This window comes from Doryrhamphus excisus, chromosome 4 (assembly GCF_030265055.1).
Source record: "Doryrhamphus excisus isolate RoL2022-K1 chromosome 4, RoL_Dexc_1.0, whole genome shotgun sequence".
Taxonomy (NCBI): Eukaryota; Metazoa; Chordata; class Actinopteri; order Syngnathiformes; family Syngnathidae; genus Doryrhamphus; species Doryrhamphus excisus.
In genome coordinates, this window is record NC_080469.1 from 5,445,604 (window position 1) to 5,469,301 (window position 23,698).

At 40.6% G+C, this 23,698-nt stretch overlaps 1 protein-coding gene across 3 annotated transcripts; it reads left to right on the forward strand.

Moving 5' to 3' along the window:
• Nucleotides 1-726: 726 nt before the first annotated feature.
• msi1b (musashi RNA binding protein 1b) lies at nt 727-23,242 on the forward strand. 3 transcript variants are annotated; one of them, XM_058070416.1, is made up of 15 exons: nt 727-958; nt 1,180-1,220; nt 1,389-1,470; nt 1,590-1,674; nt 10,525-10,566; nt 13,584-13,676; nt 16,223-16,271; nt 16,720-16,802; nt 16,880-16,997; nt 18,194-18,274; nt 19,263-19,319; nt 19,552-19,614; nt 20,631-20,785; nt 21,616-21,661; nt 21,749-23,242. In XM_058070416.1, the coding sequence occupies exons 1-14, from the start codon at nt 900-902 to the stop codon at nt 21,655-21,657; spliced, it is 1,050 nt and encodes a 349-aa protein (XP_057926399.1). In that variant the 5' UTR covers nt 727-899; the 3' UTR covers nt 21,658-21,661; nt 21,749-23,242. The 3 variants fall into 3 exon arrangements, with proteins under 3 accessions (XP_057926399.1, XP_057926400.1, XP_057926398.1); XM_058070415.1 differs by having other exon boundaries at nt 728-958; nt 21,744-23,242; XM_058070417.1 differs by lacking the exon at nt 19,263-19,319 and having other exon boundaries at nt 21,744-23,242.
• The last annotated feature ends 456 nt before the right edge of the window (nt 23,243-23,698 follow it).

Consider the following 23,698-nt stretch of genomic DNA (forward strand, 5'->3'; position numbering starts at 1 on the left):
GGGGAGTGAATGCCGAACTTTAAACTGTCAACTATTCCCATTCATCAAAGCACGTACATACAATAACCTACACAGAAAGCTTTGTAGATCTTCCAGAATCTGCACCTATTCCAGCTGAATTTCCTTGGCTTTTCAAAACAGTGAATTTTATTTATTTTCTCACAAGGCCTGCCTCAGGGCACACCCACTCCGCTGTGATTGGCCACACTGTCAAATGGACTTGAGGACTTACTAGGGTGGAATTGAACTCCAGTCTTGTTGCTGTGTGGTCTGCACGCTAACCACTAACCATGCTTCTTAGTTACTAGTTAGTTACTAGTTACACAATATCATGCCTTGTTTACGTATCTTCCTGCTGGAAAATGTTGAATGAAAATGCTTGGATTGCACACCTTTTCCCCTGATGATAACACCATCAAACCACTTTATATTAAAGTTAGAATTAAAAATTAAAGCAGACAAAAAATACTCAAATATACGGGGGTGTGGATGCCGAACTTTAAACTGTCATCAAATCAAGTTCATTTTGCATCTTAAAGTCCTCTGTTGCGAAAACAATCATCACAACAATCAAAATCATCAGTATCACAGAAGTGAATGCTCTTATTTTGAAGGTTCACACCGGAAGTAGCACACACTCTCTCTGACAGGCGCTTTACGCTGCGTCCCTTGGTGGTGGGATGGAGGGAAGACAGCAGTGTGGACGGAGTGGAGGAGGAGGAGGAGAAGGAGGAGGTGGAGGTGGAGTCTGTCCCAGCTCGCATCTGGCCCGCTCCCCTCTGTGACACCCCAGGCCAAACCCACCCTGAGCCTCTCACTCAGTGTCCGCCTGTTCACAGAGCAGCACACACACACACACACACACACATACACACACACGCAGAGGGCCAGGACACGGAATGGATACGGAAGGGAGCCAGAGCAGCCTGTCCACTACGGACTCCCCTCACGACCCCTGGTAAGTCCGAAACTTTTTCCTCTCCAGTTTGAGGAACAAGCCTGGCATTCTTTGCCTCGTTCACACTGGGAGCCTTCATGTCACTGATCATACACCTCCAGTTTCATCAACAACTTTTGTTTGTTTGTGCTATGTGAGCACACGTAAATGTTCAACTTGCATGCAAATATGAATATTCTCTTTTCACATTTCACATTCTCTTTTCATATTTCTTTTCACAGCAAAATGTTCATAGGTGGACTCAGCTGGCAAACAACACAAGGTATAAATAAATCATTTTAGAATAATGTTCCCATTCAGAACTTCTACTGAAAAAGTATGATGAAAAGTATCTGGAGCTACTTTGAATACTTTAGTTTGACAGACAAATACAATCCAGTGTAAGATTTTAGTTATTCTCCCCTAACGTGTCCCCTATTTTGCATCCTAGAGGGTCTGAAGGAGTACTTTTGCAAGTACGGCGAAGTGAAGGAGTGTATGGTGATGCGAGATCCGGTTACTAAGCGCTCGAGGTGAGCTTGAAAGTATATCTGTACTCCGTGATTCCTCCCTGCTCATAACGTATCATTATGTGTCAACATAGTTTTCGCTGTCATTAATACCTCCCCCCCCCCCTTCCTGATGTCCACAGAGGCTTTGGATTTGTCACCTTTGTGGATCAGGCTGGTGTGGATAAAGTTTTGGCCCAAACCCGGCATGAGTTGGACTCCAAAACAGTGAGTTCTCTGTTTCTACTTCCAACCACTGGCTAATCTCATTGCACGGTGTATGATTAGTGTGTTTTCTAATAATCTGCAGGAATGGGTGATACATTTTTTTGATGTTCTCAAACCAGATTTGGGTGTTTTGTATGATAAAGTGACAGCGCAGACACTCTTTGCTTTTAAACCAGGGGTCTCAAACTCAATTTACCTGGGGGGCAACTGGAGCTAGGGTCTAGGCAAGGCTGGGCCGCATCAGGTTTTCCAAAAAAAAACCCCCAAAAAAACGCATTTATTAAAAACAGAAAAATATACAAACTTTTTCAGTGCTTTGGTTCCGATTTCCTACAATAAAAGCTCTGATAAAACATTCCACTATTCTCAAATATCTTAATTTTTATTTTTCAGCACAAAATAAGATGAAAAATAAATAAATCAAGAACAAAGAAAATCAATCAATCAGTAATAAATAAATATAATAATAATAATAAAACGGCAAATAATAAAAACTTAAGAAACCACATATAGTTGGTGGGTAGACAAATTATTTTTTTCAGATTAAAATTAACAAAGCATTATTAGAGCCCTGTAGACATGACAAAACACGACTATAGTCACATTTATACTCTTTTTATTTACAACATATTGCGCAACTGCAGGGTCTTGAGACACATGCTAACTCGCAAACTAGAGAGCTAGCGACCTAAACGGTAGCCTTCAAGTTATTTCCTTTAAACTTAAATAGCCAAAAACTTACCACTTCCACACGGAGAGGGAGGATAACTATTAACAGTTATTTAACCTTTAACATGAACATTAATCAAACGTAATAATTTTTTCTGGGGACATGATACCATACAGCATCCATATCAAACTTAAACTTCCATATCAAGGCGGGGGCCTCAAACTAGTGTCCTGCGGGCCACATTTGGCCCGCGGGCCGCGTGTTTGAGACTCCTGTTTTAAACATTCAAAAAATGTCAGCCACAGTGAATTTCCATAGAAACAAAGATGACTTCCCTTCTAGTTAAGCTTGGATTTGCCTTCTCCAAAGAGGCAACCGAAACTTTTTTTTTTGTCCGTGTGCCTTTTCTTCTTCACTGTCCCAAGAGGTGGAAATGACCTTCAGAATGAACATTTCCCAGCAGACTAAGTGAATGCAACCTGAGACCATGAAGGTGTGACGGCAGCACCAAATAAACTCCTTGAAGAACTTTCAGAGGGATAAAGTCACACGTTTGTGCTCTTGAACCTGCACAAATGCCAACTTGCGATGTTTTAAACAAGCATGTGTGCGTCAGTGATGAATACGGGGCCAGTCCGGGAACAATGTGGCCCCGCTGGTCGTCATAGGGACCGATGCCCCCGCCTCCCTCGTCAGTGGGAGTGGTGATGGCGGTGGGTTAGTCACTGTGTTGAAATAAGGAGAGCGTACTTTCTTTCTTTTTTTCTTTTCCCCCCGCTTTTGTGCACTGAGCGATGCACCTTCTAAAGTGCCTGCAAGATACTTAACGGCAGTTTTACCGGAATCGTAAAGAATACACATGCGGAATTGGATAGAAATTGGATGTTTTTGACAAGGCAATTCTTTATTGCAGTATTTCCCAACCTTCACTGAGCCAAGGTACATATTTTACCAAACAAAAATGTCCCAAAAAGTATAAGATATTGAATATTAGGCATTCACGACCTTGAAATGTGTGGATTTTTTATCCAAAAAAGTACATTTAGATTTTTTTTTTCCATAAATTGACTGCTTTGTTCACAGAAAGCATATCTAATTCACCCTAAGTCAGTAATAATTTATATCTATGTGATAGTAAACCATAAGATGTACAAAATAGCAACATAGAATTACAACAGGAAGGCAGTATAGATTATGTAGACGCGGTTTGGCCTTCTAATAATCCAGCAGCTCACTTCAACTGAATCGCTTAAGTGAGTGATGACAATCAGGCCGAAGTCCGATTCCATGTTTTGTATTGATTATTTTTCATTATCATTCATCAGTGTTGCATACTTATTATACATTTTAATTAGCATAAAGTGACATCTTGAGTGTCAAAAATTAATTAATTACTCACGTTTATATGCGACTGGCAAATAAACCGCCATAAATATCTGTGATATGGTGTATACTGAAATAATAATTAGGTGAATTATTATACCATCTGCTATCTAGTGGAAGAGCATTTTTTTTTTTTTTTGCCTGTTACGATATTTTGTCGTTTTTTGTGCTAAATAAATACTAAATACTTGTAGGACCAATCAGGTACATTTGTATAGTTTATGTTCTGTGAGAAATGATCCACAGTGGTTAGGAATCATGACTTTACTGGTTGTCCCATCAGCTCTATAGTGTCACTTTGCAAGCATTAGGCCTATGACACTTTGTACCATCATGCTTGGACGCCATTAAATCGCCATGGGGGTTTTGTTTCCATAGTGACCCCCCCCCTTTCCTCGCTTCTCTGCAGTTGAAGAATGGCTCCGTCACAAAAGAAAAAAAACAGCAGATAACAATGCACATCAATTATAATTATTTCTTGGATACCACAAGACAGCATTAACAGTCGAGTGAAGGTCATTCAGTTTTAACGCCGCAAGATAAAAACACAACATTGATGGAAAGTTTTTTTTTTTTCTTTAAATATATACATTCTCTGTTGCCTGTCGGAAAGGGTACTCATGTCATGAGGTAGTATGGAGGACTTTTTGGAGACACGACCTCAACCCCCCCTCCCTAATTCATACAGGTTATCCTGTTAGAGACAGGAAGAGAAAAGCTTCTCCAGTGGCAACGCAAAGAATGTGCCATGCTGTGACCGGCTGAATTGCTGCCGGAATGAGCGGACCTTTGCACAGCAGTGAGGCTGCAGAGTAAAAACACAATTTATTGCCACTCCCAGTGTCGGGTGGGGGGGCACAGATGCAAGCAGCAAGTGTATCACTGATATTGTGTAAGCGCTATACCCTCTTTAAAACTGTGTTTCTGGTACAAAAATGCACATTTGTTGAGAAAAAGTTTCCGGTCACTCTGAACAGTCGTTGACTGTTTTGAGTGCCGGTGTGGAAAGACGACAATGGGGGCAACCAGGATCACCCCATCTGTGATTAGTGTGGCTCTCCTGCTTAATAGGATTGAGTCAACAGGCTTGTCCTCCAGAGATGTTGAGAGCCGTCCAATCGAATGTGTTCCTGTCTCTAACTGTTGTATAGCTGGGATGATTGAAAAGTAACACCCAATTTTAAAGTACTTGTAATTAGCTTACCTTTCTTACAAACATCAGCTCTTCCCCTAAACTATTGTCAGATCACAATTTTGAATTTTGCTGTCATGCCAATCAATGCGTTTCACACATAAACTCCATGCAAAATAAAACCAGTCCTGCAATATGCAGTACAAGTTACAGAAAGTGACATATTTATTTTAAATCAAAAAGTGTAGCCGGCGGCTTTTTATTGGCCCCCTGCACTTTTGAAAAATATAATTCAGAAAAAAACAACAGCAGCAGCAGCAAACATGAAAAATCAGCAGCATTTACAGGAATTAAATCGAAATATTAAGAGAAAAAAATGTGTAATCCAATAAAAAAAAAGTCAGAATTTGATGAGAATAATGAGGAAAACTTTTAGAAGCATAAAGTTGACATATTAAAGGAAAAACCTAAAGTTGGAATATGAAAAACAAACAAAACAAATAATAAGGGAATTCTTTTTTGAAAAGTTGGTTGCAGAAAAAGTTATCATATTCAATAAAGTCAGAGAAAAAAATGTGTAATCCAATTAAAAAAAAAGTCAGAATTTGAGAATAACATCATTATATTATGAGGAAAACTTTTAGAAGCATAAAGTTGACATACTAAAGGAAAAACCTAAAGTTGGAATATGAAAAACAAACAAAACAAATAATAAGGGAATTATTTTTTGAAAAGTTGGTTGCAGAAAAAGTTATCATATTCAATAAAGTCGAAATGTTAAACGAAAAACTTGTATCCAAACAAGAAAAAAAAAACAATTTTATGAGGATTTTTTTTTTTGTAGAATAGAATTGAAATATAAAAATACGTTTGTTTTGTTCTAAGTGGTGATATTATGAGAAACAAATTTGGTGGTCAAATTTGGAAAAAGTTTTAATATTATAGGAATACCATCCATCTATCTGTTTTCTATGCCGCTTATCCTCACTGGGGTTGTGGGAGTATGCTGGAGCCTAACACGGCAAACCAGCCAATCACAGGGCACATATAGACAAACAACCATTCACACTCACATTCATACCTATGGACAATTTGGAGTCGCCAATTAACCTAGCATGTTTTTGGAATGTGGGAGGAAACCGGAGTACCCGGAGAACACCCACACACCAAATGGAAGAACATGCAAACTCCAAGCATAGATTCAAATCAAGTCTACTCGATCTCCTAACTGTGTGGCCAACATGCTAACCACTCGGACACAGTGCTGGCCTGTTATGGGAATGGTGGTTGCCCTCAGACAATCATAATCATGACCAATAGTCAACTAAAGTATCATGTTCTCCTACGATCAACAAGTAAGACAGGTTACTTTGAATGAATTCACAAATAAGAATCAAATGAAGTAATACCGTCGGCAACTATGCAATTTGGAAACTTGCACATTTCGACATTTGTATATACACAACATTTGTATAAGAATAAAATAAAATGCAAAGTATGAAACTCTGGATGAATACTATCAGTTGATGTGGGCTCACTCAGCACATCACGCATGAACGCAGCATGAAGGAAACATATTAGATAAGAATTATTAAAAGGAGGACACCTTACCCCCCCCCTTCCGTAACTAGCAGTTTCATTGCAAATTGCCAATATATGTATACGTACCAACACCCCTACTTCTGATGTACTTCTAAATACCTCTGTTAAAGTCCGCCATGGTTAACACTTTTTCGGTTCACATCCCAAATTTTGACTCAGATTTTGCCTTGGCTTGCGTTTGCCCGTTACGTGTCCAACGTACCGTCCGGTTTGTTTCCACTGCCACACGCCAAAGAGCAACGGTGTTTGTTTGCATCAGATTTGCTGAGCTAGAGAGATACATGATGTAACAAATTACAAAGTGCGAGGCATCAGGATTTTCTGACTTCAAGAAAAGACAGTCGTCATTTGAAATGTATGGCTCAGAAGTGGCTTTTCATTGGCTGCCATGCACACACACACACATACATACATGCAAATACAGTACATCTCTGGTTCTCGTACAACAGTCTGTGTATATAGTGGATATATTGTGTGGATATATTTTTGCAAATTATGTTTGCAGCAATGAATGGTTGTTTGTTTATATGTGCCCTGTGATTGGCTGGCGACCAGTCCAGGGTGTACCCCGCCTCTTGCCCGAAGACAGTTGGGATAGGCTCCAGCACCCTCCGCGACCCTCGTGAGGAAAAGCGGTAGAAAATGAATGAATGAATGAATGAATGTTTGCAGCAATGAATGTGAGTGTGAATGGTTGTTTGCCTATATGTGCCCTGTGATTGGCTGGCCACCAGTCCAGGGTATACCCCGCCTCTCGCCCGAAGACAGCTGAGATAGGCTCCAGCATCCCCCGCGACCCTCGTGAGGATAAGCGGCATAGAAAATGAATGAATGAATGAATGTTTGCAGCAGAATAATGTGTATATTTTGTGTTAATTTGTGTTTTTTTTTTCCCATCAAAACAAGATAAAAGTAATGTTAAATGTTCAGTTTTTGTAATAATTTTTCAGCAGAAAAACCTTATACAATGAGTATGATAACATTTTTGTGTGACTGGACGGATTAATTGGATTTACATTATTTTCTATGGGAAAATTTGCTTTGGTTAGAGTCCATTTTGGTTTGAGTCGTACCTTCTGGAAAGGATTAAAGACCTTAACCAAAATACCACTGTAAAAGAAATGGATGTGATAGGAAAGCATTCAGTACATTTGGGACTGGAATCAACTATCAGGGAAGGCGTGTGGAAGACGATGGAAGACATACTAAATTCAAGTCTTTGGTTTGGGACTGTAGATTTGCTCCCTTAATCAACTCCAAAGAACAACGTCTCAGGGTGTTAAGTTGGGAGTCCTAGCTGGCCATCCATCTCTCGGGGAAGTGGGCATTCATCCATTCACAAATGTGGAGGGGCGCCATGTTGCATGAAAATCAAAATGTCAGCATTATCCCAAACCTTGATAACTGCCCATTAAAGATGATTATTATGAAAAACAATCACTTTGCTCTAATTTCCTCAACCTCTCTTGCTCATTTTGTGTATGTTTTTGCATGCCCGCATTATATGGCATGAAATTGAGCTTTTTTTCCCCCACAAAATGTTGCATCACACCTCCACCACACAAGTCACTGTCATTGTTTAATGCCCACTATTTCCTTCCCGCTCATTTGGGACTGGAATCAATGATTTTGTTTGCTTGTGTGTGTCTGTTTGTTTTTGAATGTGCACAGGAGTGTTGGCCACCAGGAGAGGTTTGGTAACCAGAGGTGACTATCAGTGTAGCGTAGCCACTATAGAAACTAAACAGTAGACTCTGCATCTGATCCTCCAGTCTTAGCCTCTAGTCTTCTCACTCTTTAGACGAGAAAAAAAAATAAAAATAAAAAAAAATCTGGAGTCGTGTTCGAGTAGAAACACACGCTGTCGTCTTCATTCCGGTAAACGCATGTGATTTACTATAGAGGCCCTAGAGCTCAACTGTACTGTAGTTTAACTTTACCCTGTCGTGGCTGCAAACTAATCATAGCGTCTGTTAGTGTAAAGGCAGCACAGTGTGGTAGTCTAGTTGATCTCTACCTCTATTAGATCAGTAATGCCAATTACAGCCTGTCTATATTTGCATTCTCATGGCGTGGTGTGCTGCTCTCTCTCTAACCAACCTTGGTACGACTTAAAAGGTCACATGACGCATCAATTAGCTTTTTTTTTTGTAGTTAGGAAAAGTACATAAGGAAGTACAGAACAAGAGAACCGCACAGGGACCGGTAGTTGTGTTCACAAGCTGAAACAAACTAACACAAACAAACAAAATGTGGCGGATCTTCTGTCGGTGTGATGTGATTGACAGCTCCCTCTCCCTCTGTCCTGTCTTCCTCAACCTGGTTCCGCCTCTCGCTCTCTGTCTGACACACTTCCCCCCCTCCCCCCAGACTCCTCTCAGGCTCTCCTCACAGAGGTGAGGTGTGTTTGTGATTGTGGTACCCGTGTGAGATTCCAGCAGATCACATGTCACAGGGTGGTGACGAGAGCAGGCATTCAGGCATTCCACCTGAGCGCGGCAACACACACACACACACACACACACAAACACACAAACACACACTCACACATGTGCGTGCATAGGAATAAAATCACAATCAAGTTGTATTGCCCTTTCTAATTATTGTATCCTAATTAAGCATCATGCACGGCGGTCTAGTGGTTAGCGCACAGACCTCACACCTAGGAGGACCAGGGTTCAATTCCACCCTCGGCCATCTCTGTGTGGAGTTTGCATGTTCTCCCCGTGCATGCGTGGTTTTTCTCCGGGTACTCCGGTTTCCTCCCACATTCCAAAAACATGCTAGGTTAATTGGCGACTCCAAATTGTCCATAGGTATGAATGTGAGTGTGAATGGTTGTTTGTCTATATGTGCCCTGTGATTGGCTGGCGACCAGTCCAGGGTGTACCCCGCCTCACGCCCGAAGACAGCTGGGATAGGCTCCAGCACCCCCCGCGACCCCCCCGTGAGAAAAAGCGGTAGAAAATGAATGAATGAATGAATGAATTAAGCATCACTTGTCTGTATTTAAATGAGCAATATATTCTACTAAAATAATGGAGCCTATTTAAGTCCATCTCGTTTATTAAGACACTGTTTAGCAATCTGACATTGACATACATACTAAATCGCTTTTTGTGCCAAAATCTGACCTCCAAAAGGGGTAAGTTCTTGGAAAAATGTGACTGTTTATGTCGACATGGGTTTTGTATTACTGTTAACTTTATCATTATCGCTCGTGTGTTTTTTGCAAAAGCATCATTTGTGGTTATATCCAAATCAATAAAAATAAACTGCAAAGTTGCTTTTCACTTTCTCGGCTTATATTTAATCCTCCTTTCCTCAACTTAATGCACCCATTTGCACAATGGAGAAAAACAATTCCTACAAAATTCTTTATTATTTCCTATTCTCCTTATGCCTATATGGCCAAAGTCACAAGTACATGTGCAAGCAATGTCTGATTTTGGTTATGTCGGCAAACGCTTATGACGATGTGAGCGATGTCGACTTCAGCGGGTCCTACTATACTTTTTCCTCACTTAAGTGCAACCTTGTCCGTCAGGGAGCTGACCCAGATTGGATATTTTGTAAGAACAATTGGACTTACAGTATTTAAAACTCAAAAGTTAAATGTGAGCATCGATAGACTGTGTGTCTGTGAAATTAGCTCTGAGATTGTAAGTCTGTTATTGATGTTTTTTGGACTGCCCCGCACCGAAACACAAACTTGTAACAAAACAGAAAGGATGTTTGCCTCTGGAAATGTATTTTTGGCTCAGGTTTCAGGGGTGTCCACATGCTTTGATATTTATAATGTGGGTGAAATTCATAGTAAAGTTAATGAAAGGTTGATATAGTTAAAGATTCAAGGAGAAGTTCATTTGTCTGACTTTTCATTTAAACCAGTCAAACGTTTATGACCTCCTATGCCTCCTAAAAGCATCGGAATCAAGTATCCTTGGGAGCCAGAATCGACACCAGGAGTCTAAATCCGAACTGGAATCGTTCAAATTCAAACGATGCCCAACTCTACACAGACCACATCACTAAACGGACCTTTATGTATTCTCCTCCATAGATTGATCCGAAGGTGGCATTCCCTCGGAGGGCTCAACCGAAGGTGAGTCCTTATTGAATGCAAACAATTATCTCTCCATCTGCCTTCATGCAACTATACATAATTAACACACAAATTAATTAGTAGCAATCAAAAGCTTGTATTTGTAAGTGAAGAATAGCTTAATGAGTCTACTAGCATCAGGCGATGTGCATTCAGATGACTTCACGGAGGGCATCCACTGCTTGGAACTGATGCCAATTTTTTCCCTTGCCATCCACCCCCAAATGACATCAACTGGATTTAGATCAGGAGAAAACGCATGATGGTCAAAAATAAATGAGTGAGGTTATTCCTCTAGAACAGGGGTCTCAAACTCAATTTACTTGGGGGCCACTGGAGCTCGGTTCTGGGTGAGACTGGGCCGCATCAGGTTTTCCCAAAGAAAAACCAAAAAAACGCATTTATTAAAAACAAAAAAAATTAAAAAACTTTGCTTTGGTTCCAATTTTCTACAAGAAAAGCTGTGATAAAACATTCCACTGTTCTCAAATATCTTAATTTTTATTTTTCTACACAAAATAAGATGAAAAATAAATAAACAAATCAAGAATAAAGAAAATCATTCAATCAGTAATAAATAAATAAATATAATAATAATAAAACGGCAAATAATAAAAACTTCAGAAACCACATATAGTTGGTGGGTAGACAAATTATTTTTTTCAGATTAAAATTAACAGAGCATTATTAGAGCCCTGTAGACATGACAAAACACGACTATAGTCACATTTATACTCTTTTTATTTACAACATATTGCGCAACTGCAGGGTCTCGAGACACATGCTAACTCGCAAACTAGAGAGCTAGCGACCTAAACGGTAGCCTTCAAGTTAAATGGCCAAAAACTTACCACTTCCACACGGGTAGGGAGGATACTATTAACAGTTATTTAACCTTTAACATGAACATTGCCTTTGCCATCAAGAGATCATGATAGTGTGAATAACTGACAGAAAATGACATTAAGGGCCACATTCTTACCAAGATTTTGGCTTTTAAAGACAGTTGATCAACTGATGAACAGTCTTTAGCTGAATAGATAAGATAAGATAAAATAAGATATGCCTTTATTCGTCCCTCAGTGGGGGAAATTGCATTGCACAGCAGCAAAGAGGACAGAACAGTTAAACAGTAAAAAAATAAACAATCTAAAAAACAATATAAACAACCTAAAGGTATTAACAAATTAACAAATTTCCGAGGATTATATACCAATACACTTTACAAGATATTATAAAATATGAAATGTATGACATATATGACCAGTTGACCATATGAATAGTTGTTAGCATTAAATTGCTTACTCAACATTTTTTCTTTCTTAAAATCCAACAGTTACAAAATGTAAATTCTTGCAATTTTTCAACTTATAATTTTGATCAGGAGTGTCTATATAACATGGGTAAAAGTATATATGATTTAAATGTATTTTAAATATGTACAATATATTTACATTCTATATTTATACAAGATATAAGCAGTAGTTCTGATGCAGACTGTGTGACACTTTATATTATGGGTGGCTTGTAATGGAGCTCAGACGTGAGAACATGTTGTCCGGTGTCATAGCTGTAAATCTGGCTGATCTCTTTTGGCCACCGAGTACCAACAGAAATGCATCCAGGCAACCAAAAAAGCTGTAACAATCTGCCTAATTTATTTCATTAAGCACAACCAAAAATCATTGGTGACATGCTGCTTGTTCTGCTGCTGGGTGACTGAGTAAATACTTTCAGAAAAACCCAAATAATTATAGGTGTTACATGCCTGTGAAGGGTTTTCTCAATGAATTCAGCTTACGTATAGAACAAATGTAACACAGTGTGTTTGAATTTCACATGTAATATTAAACATAAATGGTGTGGTGTGTAAGAAAATACATTAATGGTAGTTTTTATTCATGAAAAGTGCCCTCTTAAGTTGACGTTGACATAGTGTACTTATGTCGACATAAAAGCTGAGACTCAAATGGAGTAATTTCTATGAAAAATTGGTCTTTTTATGTGGATATGTGTTGCAGGATTATTAGCGTCATTATTATTGCGACTTCTCTACCGGTACTTACTACACTACTACTAAAATAGACATAACAAAAAAATACAGGTGCTTCTCAATAAATTGGAATATAAAATTGTTATTTGATTGCAGGGGTTCAATTTCGATGTTTGCCGTCCAGTTGCTATTTAAAGCGCAAAACAGTAATTTCAAATATTCTACTTTTGGAAATTTTTCACATATTCTGAGTTACAGTCATCATTCAGTTGTCATTCATACTGTTTTGTTGTTGAATACGGCCTATTATTAATCCCAGAATATGCATATTGAAGTAAATAGTACACATTTTTTGCCGAAACTAAGCAATTTTGAGCATAAAAATTATCCTCACGAGGGTCGCGGTGGTGCTGGAGCCTATCCCAGCTGTCTTTGGGCGAGAGGCAGGGTACACCCTGGACTGGTTTCCAGCCAATCACAGGGCACATATAGACAAACAACCATTCACACTCACATTCATACCTATGGACAATTTGGAGTCACCAATTAACCTAGCATGTTTTTGGAATGTGGGAGGAAACCGGAGTACACACAGAGATGGCTGAGGGTGGAATTGAACTCCTAGCTGTGTGGCCTGCGCGCTAACCACTCGCACGCCGTGCAGCCCATATTGAAGAAATACATTGTTGAAATTGTTGAATATATGTAATAATTTAACTTTTTCTATTGAAGTGCTGGTTTTGAAATTAAGAAACTTTTGAAAACATATTGTTATCATTTGAATACACAGAAACACCAAAAAATACTAATAGTAGTAAGAATCATTTTAGCACAGTGGAAAAAAAGCCACATCAGAAAAGACAATAATTGTACTGCTTTTCAGTTTCTATTGTAGAATTTTTTTTCTCAATTTTTCACACATGTGCTGAAACAAACATGGCAATTGTTCATTGAAACAACATAAAATAAATAGAAACCTTCTGAGAAAACACATGATAAATATGTATTTTTTCTATTGCAACAGTTAGTGACTCGCACCAAGAAGATCTTTGTGGGAGGCCTGTCCGTAAACACCACTATAGAAGACGTCAAGCAATACTTCGACCAGTTTGGAAAGGTGAGTATTTTGCATTGTTTTTCTATGATGAGGCCCACCAAGCACTCATCCTAATACTGATGACAATCTGGGCTAGTTATCACAAACAGCCGAGCGCTTAGAAGTGAGTGAGGAAGGTGAGAGGGTAGCTAACGAGGCTGAGAGGCTCCTCGGGGGCCTGAGCAGCAGGCGAAGTCGGGGGGGCAGTGGACAAGTGGGGTGAGGGGGGGGGGGGGGGCGAAAAGTTTTGTGGCGAGTGTTTGGTGACGGTGAAGAAGGAGGAGGGATTACCAGAATCTGAATTAATCTGATGTAACAGCTGCTCCTGCCCACAACCCCCTCCTGACCCGTTACCGTGGTGACCTGGCTTGCCCATTGTCCCCAAGTAATTCTGTGGGTAAGGGGGTTTTGTTCTGAAGGAGGAGGGACGAGGCGGTGTTTTGGGGGTGTTTTCTTGTGTGTGTGTGTGTGGGGTGAGGGGGGTCAACTTGAGTTTAGAAACAATAAATAAAGTTGACTAACCTGCTGAAAGCTCTGTAAGTATACCATAAATATTTAATATTTCCTAAATGTGTTGGTAGGTTTTGATAGATTTCAAGACAAAGTGGTGTATTTTTTTTTTTTTTTTGAGAGAGCATAGTGCAGAGAATAGATGATGGGTCCACAAAGGCACCAACGAGGGAGGGAGGGCTTGATTGAGAGGGAAGTGGGGCAAAGATGGGGTGTGGGGGAGATTTACGACAACTCGTTTTGCCTCCGTGCAGGATATTTTCTTGGTTTCTTCCACCAACATACTTGCAGTTTCTGGATTCTTCACCGACTTAATGCGCCAAGTAACAGGTGCACAAAAACTTTTCCAAAGTCAAAGCTGTGAAGATAATACGCCATCCATCCTATCTCCAACAGGGTGGCACATTATTTTCGCTGCCAAAGGTGTGGCCTCCTGGTTCCCTGTGCTCCCATCTCAATCATAGCGGCTAGATGAATTTTTGCCCAGAGAGATATCGAGGGATGGCCGGTGAAATGTGGGCTCCAGCCATCCATGGAAGTTCCTGATTAGACTGCCTCACTGGACCTTTTGTGTCCCGTCATGGCGAGGACAAAGGAGTGCGGAGAGGGATGGGCAGGGGATAACAGGGAAGATGAGAAGTGGAAAAAAAGGGATAAGGGGGAATATTGTCCAGCACCAAACCATTAAAGAGCTCACAGTTTGAAATATCCAGCCATGATGTGCAATTAACACACTTTGAATCTTAAAAAGAGCTATTACATCTTCCTGCTGTCCCAATGGAGTTTATGGAGTTTTTTTTTTTTTGTGTGTGGGAATGTCTTGACGTAGATGTGACCCACCTTTTTTCCCTTAAGGTTTTCATACATTCATTAAATACTTCATTCATTCATGCTAAAACCAATCCAATGTAGGTCAATATATGCTAAGCTATCTGAACAAAACATTCATGTTGGAGTTTTTGTGTTATTGCTGATTAGTGTAATCTCATTAAAAACAAATGAAAGGCCGATAAAAACGATATGCGTGCCAAAAAAAATCCCAGAGGCCGCAGTTTGGGCAACCCTGCAGTATGTGATATCTCAGCTTTTGGACGCACTGTAGACCGTGATTTGAGGTCCACTTTCACACTGACACCCTCACTCACCTTTGACCTTTCTGGAGGCAAACTTGTCTTGGGGGTCTACACACACACACACACACACACACACACATAGACTTGCAGTGTGTTGGCATACACATATATGAGTATGGATGATATCCACTGCAGCCTATTATAGACCAAGAGCACCAATTCATTTAGCAAATGTTTATTTGTGTGTAGTGAGGGAAATAGAACGCAAACAGGTCGACTTTGACATAAGAAACTGTGTGTGTGTGTGTGAATAGAGTAGACACCTGTGTGTATGCTTTTTAAAAAGGAGGCTGGGCCGGTGGGAGAGGTCAAAGGAAGAAGAGGAGAAGGAATTATGGCTGAGTGTGCCAACAAACAAAGCCTCTCGGGCTCTTTGTTCTCCCTCTCCCTTTGTCTTTTCTTTCTCCTCCCTTTCCACTTTGACCCAATGTTTTTTTTTTTCTCTTACCGGTCTCTCTGTACTCTCTTTCACTGTATCTCCACCTGTTATTCCTCCCTCCCCCTTCCATCCACCTGCCTGCAAGATTCACCTTTCTACACAGCTGTGTGGTGTTCTCCTTCTATTCATGTATTTCATGCCGGTTCCACTGCTCTCATGAGGACTTGTTGTACAGTTGCCATGGAAATGTCAAACTTTGGACGGGAGAAAAGGGGGCAGATTATGTGAACAGGCGCTTTGCATGCCACCCATTATGTGCACAGGGCACATACCCAGCCGGGCCTTGTTTTGGAGTCGTCCTTCATATTTTTCCTCTCTTTGCTTCCTCTTTCATAACCTGTCACCTCCCTCCTCCCTCTTCGCGTCTGTCCATCTGTTGCCAAGCCTCCCTGCAGAACTTGAGAAGGGCTTGAGGTCAGGCAATATGTCGTGTGGCCAGAGAGAGAGCTTGTGTGGTGTAAAACTGTCTTGTTTGTCCCCTCCAGGTGGACGACGCCATGCTCATGTTCGACAAGACCACCAACAGACACCGAGGTGAGACGGCCCTGACCTCATCTCTCTGTACCTTTCCTCTCGAATGCTTCATCAAGTTACTACTTTTCCTGCAGTGTGCTTCCTGGGTATCTATTGATCCCCCTTCCCCCTGCAGGCCTTCTTCCTGTGGGCCAGAGCTAGAGGAGACAAACAGGGCTAGTCTAATTAGCCAGTCCGTTAATCAGGATCAGGATAAAGCCTCCTTAAGCACCTCCTCCCCACCCCGGGACTGATCGATTATGACAGCCTACCAGCTTTGCCCTGGCCTTCTGGTCAGGAGGGGAGGGAGGAATGGTTAAGAGTGTGTGTGTGTGTGTGTGTGTGTGCGCATGGGGGAATGGGTTAAGCGGCTATTACAACTGATTACTCAGGACTATTAGCTATAGCAGTGCACATAAAGGCCTACTGTCTAAATGTTCTCCTCACGCACATGTCTCGTCCTCATCAGGGTTTGGCTTTGTGACCTTCGAGAACGAGGATGTGGTGGAGAAAGTCTGCGAGATCCATTTCCACGAGATTAACAACAAAATGGTGAGAAGCTCAACTTGTCAAAATGCCCTGCCAAAATTTGCATTCAACAAGTTGTGTCGTGTTTCGGTGTCAAACAGGTGGAATGCAAGAAAGCTCAACCCAAGGAGGTGATGTCCCCAACTGGCTCGGCCAGGGGGCGCTCTCGGGTGATGCCCTATGGAATGGATGCGTTCATGCTGGGGATTGGAATGCTGGGTAAGTTCCTATTGATCAGGACAGGAAGGATGTTGCGCTAACAACTGTAGCTACACTCAGCGGATTTGAAGGTCACCTGATGCTTCATCGTTTGATAGCCTGAACCATCAAACTGGCTTCTTCGCTTGGTTGTTGTGCTGACATGTTTTCATTTTGGAGCGGCCTTTTTATGCTCTCTGAGTGTGCACCAATCAGAACTCTTAAAAAAAAACATATAACCCTGACATATGTACCTCAAGTCAATGCCCAAGTAAGGATCAGGGTATTTCTTTTAGGTTAGAAGGGTCCAAGGAGAGCCACTGGTGATATTTACAACTGTTTACAAACAGAATGGGTCAAATGGTTGTTTTAACATATCTGATCTCCACTCTACCTTAAGCATTAGTCCTTTATACATGGGACATGGCTTAAGTCATCTTCTTAATTCATTTGCCAATGCTGCTACCTACTGTACAGTGTAGAAACTGCACCCTTGTCACTGCTGGGATTTGAAGACGTAGTGTTTAGTGAAGAAGAACACATTCAGTCATTCATTCATTTTGTACCGTTTATACTCACGAGGATCGCGGGGGTGCTGGAGCCTATCCCAGCTGTCTTCGGGCAAGAGGCGGGGTACATCCTGGAATGGTCGCCAGCCAATCACAGGGCACATATAGACAAACAACCATTCACACTCACATTCATACCCATGGACAATCTGGAGTTGCCAATTAACCTAGAAAACCCACACATACACGGGGAGAACATGCAAACTCCACACAGAGATGGCCGAGGGTGGAATTGAACCCTGGTCTCCTAGCTGTGAAGTCTGCGTGCTAACCACACGCCCACCGTGCAGCCAAGAAGAACACAATTGTTTTTAAATATCTTACTTAGTTTGTTGACTATATAGAACAGGTACGTATGTCCTGGGTAGTTAGTTTATGCCGGTTCTATTTTATTTCTATTTGGGCAAAAAAAGAAGCCATTATTAAATAAAGATGTGGGTCTGCATACTGTGGCATATTTTCTAACACTGTCCTTGTCTTTTTACTCGCTAATAATGCTTCATGAAAAACAATGATGACTATGTAAAAGGTTCTATTTTAACCATTTTATTATAAAATTGGGATTGTTTCACATTGGTACTTTTTATTTGGTTTGTAAAAAGTCATTGTTGCATTGTTATCTGACACTGTCACTCTTTGTGACCACAGGTTATCCAAGCTTCCAGACTGCCACCTACACCAGTCGGAGCTATGCAGGCATCACCCCCGGATATACCTACCAGTTCCCTGGTAAAAACAGTAGCCAATATCCCTATAATGCATGCTTTGTTGTTTTATTTGCTTAAGAGGTAGGAAAGAAAGAACATTTTTCTGACTGAACACACTAGTCATTATTATTATTCAATTATTTTATTCATTTCGTTGAGACGATTACTAACACAGGGGTGGCAATAATTTGATATCTGAAATGTAGGGTGGCCGAAGTGTTTTGCTGCGGGACCCACCATCACCCTTCAATGTCAAGCGGTGACCCAAATTGCCCAAATATTTTTATGCAAACTTCTCAAATATGTTATTTATTTAATAAATCACATTTCTTTATTCAAATGATCGATTTCAAAAAGGATTGTTTGCAACTGCAGCTGGCTGGAGAGATGTTGCAAGCATTATATCATGCCCTTTTTCTGCTCCGAACATGTAAGCTGCGCCCCGGGTAACACACACATGCAATGGGTCACATGCAAATGTTGAACTCCATTTTCATAGGTTTCCTCCAGTGCATCAATGCTCTGTCTGTAATGAAGCAATCATTTCAGTTCTTAGGCCTTGTTATTTATTAGGTGTAATAGTTGTATGTTGAACTGTAGTGAATGCACAAATACAAACATGTCAATGTTAATGTCAATGACACTGTGAGTGTAATTTGCTGCTTGTAAATAACAGGGAGTGGATTTGCATTATTATGTGTGTACGTGTGTTTGAGCACTGAGTGTGTGTGTGTGTGAAGGTGATGTACTCATCCGCCAAAAGGACATACCGAGATGCATGAATGCTGTTTGACTGAATTGTGAGATTTGCTGCATTATTATATTCAATGATATTTCCTCCAACAACTCCTGCTTCCTTTCCTGAAATCCGATATGTGCTCCTGCTTGACTGCTCCTTCCTGTTTTTACCATCATAGTGTTTTGTAGCTCACATGTGTGTGTGTTGTCCTTGTTTACCTATCCAAGGTGGTGGTGTGTAACTCAACAGCACACTGATGTTTCTCTTTTAGAGTTCCACTTAGAGAGGACTCCCCTTCTGACTTCACCCCACCCCCCTGAGCTCACAGGTCAGTCGGTCCCTCCTTTGGACTTTACAAGCAGCATGTTGTCGTCTGCGACACACCCCATTAGGAGAGACACATCAGTATATATGTTTTGCATGTTTGTGTTTGTGGGTCGGGGTTGCTGACCGTTTGGACTTTTGGGTGACGTTTGTTATTGCTCTGCTGTCACTTCTAATAGTCTCACCAGTTTCTGTCTGCTTCAACTTGTCATGTCTATTCTGTTCTGTCTCATCAGCCATTCCCCTCACAGCGTATGGACCAATGGCGGCGGCAGCGGCGGCAGCAGCAGTAGTCAGAGGTATGAATTGTGATGTTGGGAATTTTGTGTTTCCCGTCCTTTTTCCCCTTACTGTACCTTATATGACCTATAGGGAAACATTAAACTTAAAACACTTAAATCTTGAATCCTATTGCATCACATTGTTATGCTGCCTTATCATTTTCCTATATTGATGGATCGATTCCAATGTACTGTAACTTGTACGGGCTGCATGGCGACCGAGTGGCTAGCGCACAGACCTCACAGCTAGGAGACAAGGGTTCAATTCCACCCTCGGCCATCTCTGTGTGGATTCCAAAAACATGCTAGGTTAATTGGTGACTCCAAAATTCTCCATAGGTATGAATGTGAGTGTGAATTCAACTATTATCATTACCATTGTTTACGTCACATTGCGCAACACTGATGTGCATACTCAGGGACCACTGCAGGGGCATCAGAGACATAGCATGTAGAAAGTTACAAAGCTAACTAGTTAACCTCCAGTTTATTTGTTCTAAACTTAAGAAAGTATTTCAAATGAAGTGGGGATGAAGAACATGTAAGACGTCAGAATGTACCACTTCCACATGGAATGAGAGGAGAAGTTTTTGTTTACTCTATCACTTTGGACACGCCATGGCTGACTCCATGTAGTGTTAAGGTCATGTAATCTAACGTAATGTCAAATTAATGTAACATTACTGACTCCTAGTGAGCACAGTACTGCATATGGTTTGTCTTTCAATATTTTTTGACTAATAAAATAACATTAGAAAAAAAACACAGTAGAGTAATGGAGTGATGTTCGAACTGCAATGTAGTGAGGGACGAGTATGTGGACAATGACAAAGGCTTCAGGATTTTGTAACCACAATGGATTTGAAACTGCATGATGATGAAGTGGCCCGCCCCATACAGCGTATACATTTGCCGCTACCTGTTCAACATGCAACATATTAACTCTTCTCTTCCTGATGTGACTTAACATGACTTTTCATCATCATCATTCCCAAAAAGTAACTCTGACCCGGTTGTTGTTATGTCAACTTTAGGCTCTACCCCATCTCGCTCAGCTGGATTTTTGGGAACCAGTAGCCCGGGTCCCATGGCAGAACTTTATGGAACAGCTGGTCAGGAGTCAGCGGTCAGCAGTTACCTCAGTGCTGCAAGTCCTGCCCCGAGCACTGGATTCAGCCACAGTCTTGGGGTGAGATACTATCAATATGATGCTGTCATCATGAGAGGGCTGTGTTGGATGAATAATAACCATGTAGCTGAATAGTTTTCAGGTGACGACAATCTATATGAAGGTATTCACAGTGGTTACCATCTAAGACTCTGAAAAAATATGATACTACCCTGCAATAAAAGACTGTTGTTCTGGTGATCAAGTCTGGTGCTTGTCTCACCGAACAATTACTAACTCTTAGTGACCAATCTTCTTGATTACTTGTACTTGTATTTTAGTTCATTTAGCCATTTTTATGCTTGACGATGCTAAATTTAGGAAAAAAAATACATAACATTTGCTTCAATATGTCCAGGGTTCAATTCCACCTTCGGCCATCTCTGTGTGGAGTTCGCATGTTCTCCCCGTGCATGCGTGGGTTTTCTCCGGGTACTCCGGTTTCCTCCAACATTCCAAAAACATGCTAGGTTAATTGGCCACTCCAAATTGTCCATAGGTATGAATGTGAGTGTGAATGGTTGTTTGTCTATATGTGCCCTGTGATTGGCTGGCCACCAGTCCAGGGTGTACCCCGCCTCTCGCCCGAAGACAGCTGGGATAGGCTCCAGCATACCCGTGACCCTCGTGAGGATAAGCGGTAGAAAATGAATGAATGAATGAATGCTTCAATATGTAGAGTATAATGATTGATTAATAATAGGCTGTATTTAATCAAGAAATAGCCTGACTTATTAATATTTTTTTTGAAAAACCATGATAGAGTGAAGCTGCAAATATGTGCGACTGTAGTTAGAATTTAAAGCAGAGATAAATAAGTGAACTTTAACCTTTTATGTTTCCTCCTATAGGGTCCTTTGATCGCCACAGCCTTCACTAATGGCTATCACTGAGAAAGTGAGTGACTTGATGTATGTTTCTGTATGTTCCAGTATCAATTTGTTGCATGCTAAACTAACATAGCTTGTTTGTGTGTCAGTGCAGATGTGTTGATGCGGAGCTGGAGGGAGTTGGCGCTATTTTGCAGGTGATCTGGCCTGTTTGTGTCCACTTTGCCTCTCAAGGTGGGGGCAGCTGAAAAGCCCCATCACACACACACACACACACACACACACACACGCGCACCCACACTGACGTCAACCTCAGCATAATCTCTTTTTAAAAAAAGATTTTTTTAAAAAGCCAGCAAAAAGAACAAAACACATACAAATGCTGTATTTTTGTGTTATTTTTTTCCTGTTCTGTTCACTTTGCCGTATGAGCGATGGCTGCATTTTGTGCTATCAGGTTACCTGACCTCTTATTTCTCTCATAAAGAGCTGAATCTCCAAGCAAAGGTCAGGAGCTGTACTAAAAAAAAAAAGTTCATAATGAATTTTAACACATGATTTGTGATCAATTCCGTTTCTTGAAAAGGTGTCACAAAGTGTATATTGTTGTAGGTTTTTAACAAAATCGCATTACCTTTAAAATGAAGAGGAGGGTCATTGGTCACAGTTACATGATCGGCCTACATGAGCTGTACAATGTTGTAAAATACTGTAAATATGACTTTTCTTTGGGGGTTAAGGAAGAAGGATGGGTGTGGGGAGTGCAGCTACAGGATATTTAGGCTCTGGAAGGCTTTAGAGAAGTGATACATTTACTTCTTTTCAACAATCCTACACTTTGTCACATATCATAGATCTCAGTATGTGTCTGTCACTGTTAGACCAGCCATACTTTTGCATAGGCATTTCTATTTCTGTGTCACTTCATTGAAAAGCTGCTCTGAGTTCAGCGAAGGGAGGAGTTGTCTTTATTATTGTATTGTTTTTGAGGGTGGGTGGGAGGGTATACGTTCACGGAAAAATGCTCCTTACACGCCAGAGGGGGGGAAAAGCATGCTGTTTTCCTATTTTGTCATATTGTTTTTACTGTGATTTTCAAGATGTGAATATTGTTTATGGAGGAACATGAAGGACTAGTCTGTTACACACACACAAACACTAATAGCCACTTTCTTCTCTGTGCTGATTGTGTGTTTGTGTGTTACATGGTTTCCTAAACATGTACCATGTTGTTTATGGTTGAGGAGGGAGGTACCTCTGTGCAAATGTGAAATTTTAATTAGACTTTTTAATAATACATTAACATTCTTATTGAAAATGTGTAAATGCTACATCCATCAGTGCATATCCACTTCAGGGCATAGTTTTACAGCAAAATAACTGCATTGGAAGTGAATAGGATGTTGCACTGGCTGACCAATATAAGAAAACTTTGGCAAAATAACAAACACTCCCAATCTACAATATACCTAAAAGATTTTCAGATTTTCATTGACCTTCTCACTCACCGGCACAACTGCAGGTAGTTCATATACTTTGACGCTGGAAAACAACAATCTTGTCAACACTGTAACCTGAATTTCACTTTTCTTTTGTGGAAAAAAAAAAGCTTTTTAAAATTCCTAATAAATTATTTAAAAACACTCCACTTGTGTGTTCATACTGACTCTTCTTTCACACAATGACCCTCAAGTTTTTCGCAGGCAGTATATGAGGAAAATCCAGGGGCAATGCCAGGAATTTTGGGCTCCATGAAAAAAAAAACTATTCACCAAAGGAATTTTGTAGGATCATGTAAATCTTTGTGAAATGCATAATTAATGTAACTGAGCTTTGAAATAATACCATGTAACATTGGTACAGTATAGTAGGATTTATCTGTCCATTGATTCCTTATCATCATTACAGAAAGAAATTAAATGTAAATATCCTAAATGTTGTCCATTAATGTGCCTGCAGATTTTCCTCCCAATGAGATTACACTTGCTGACTTGGCGATAGGAAAAGGCTGACCTTTACCACAACTGGGATACTGATGACTTTGCTTTTTTTTATTATGAGTGTCCGGTAACAGGTTTCACTGGAAAGCTGTGAGAACTCAAAG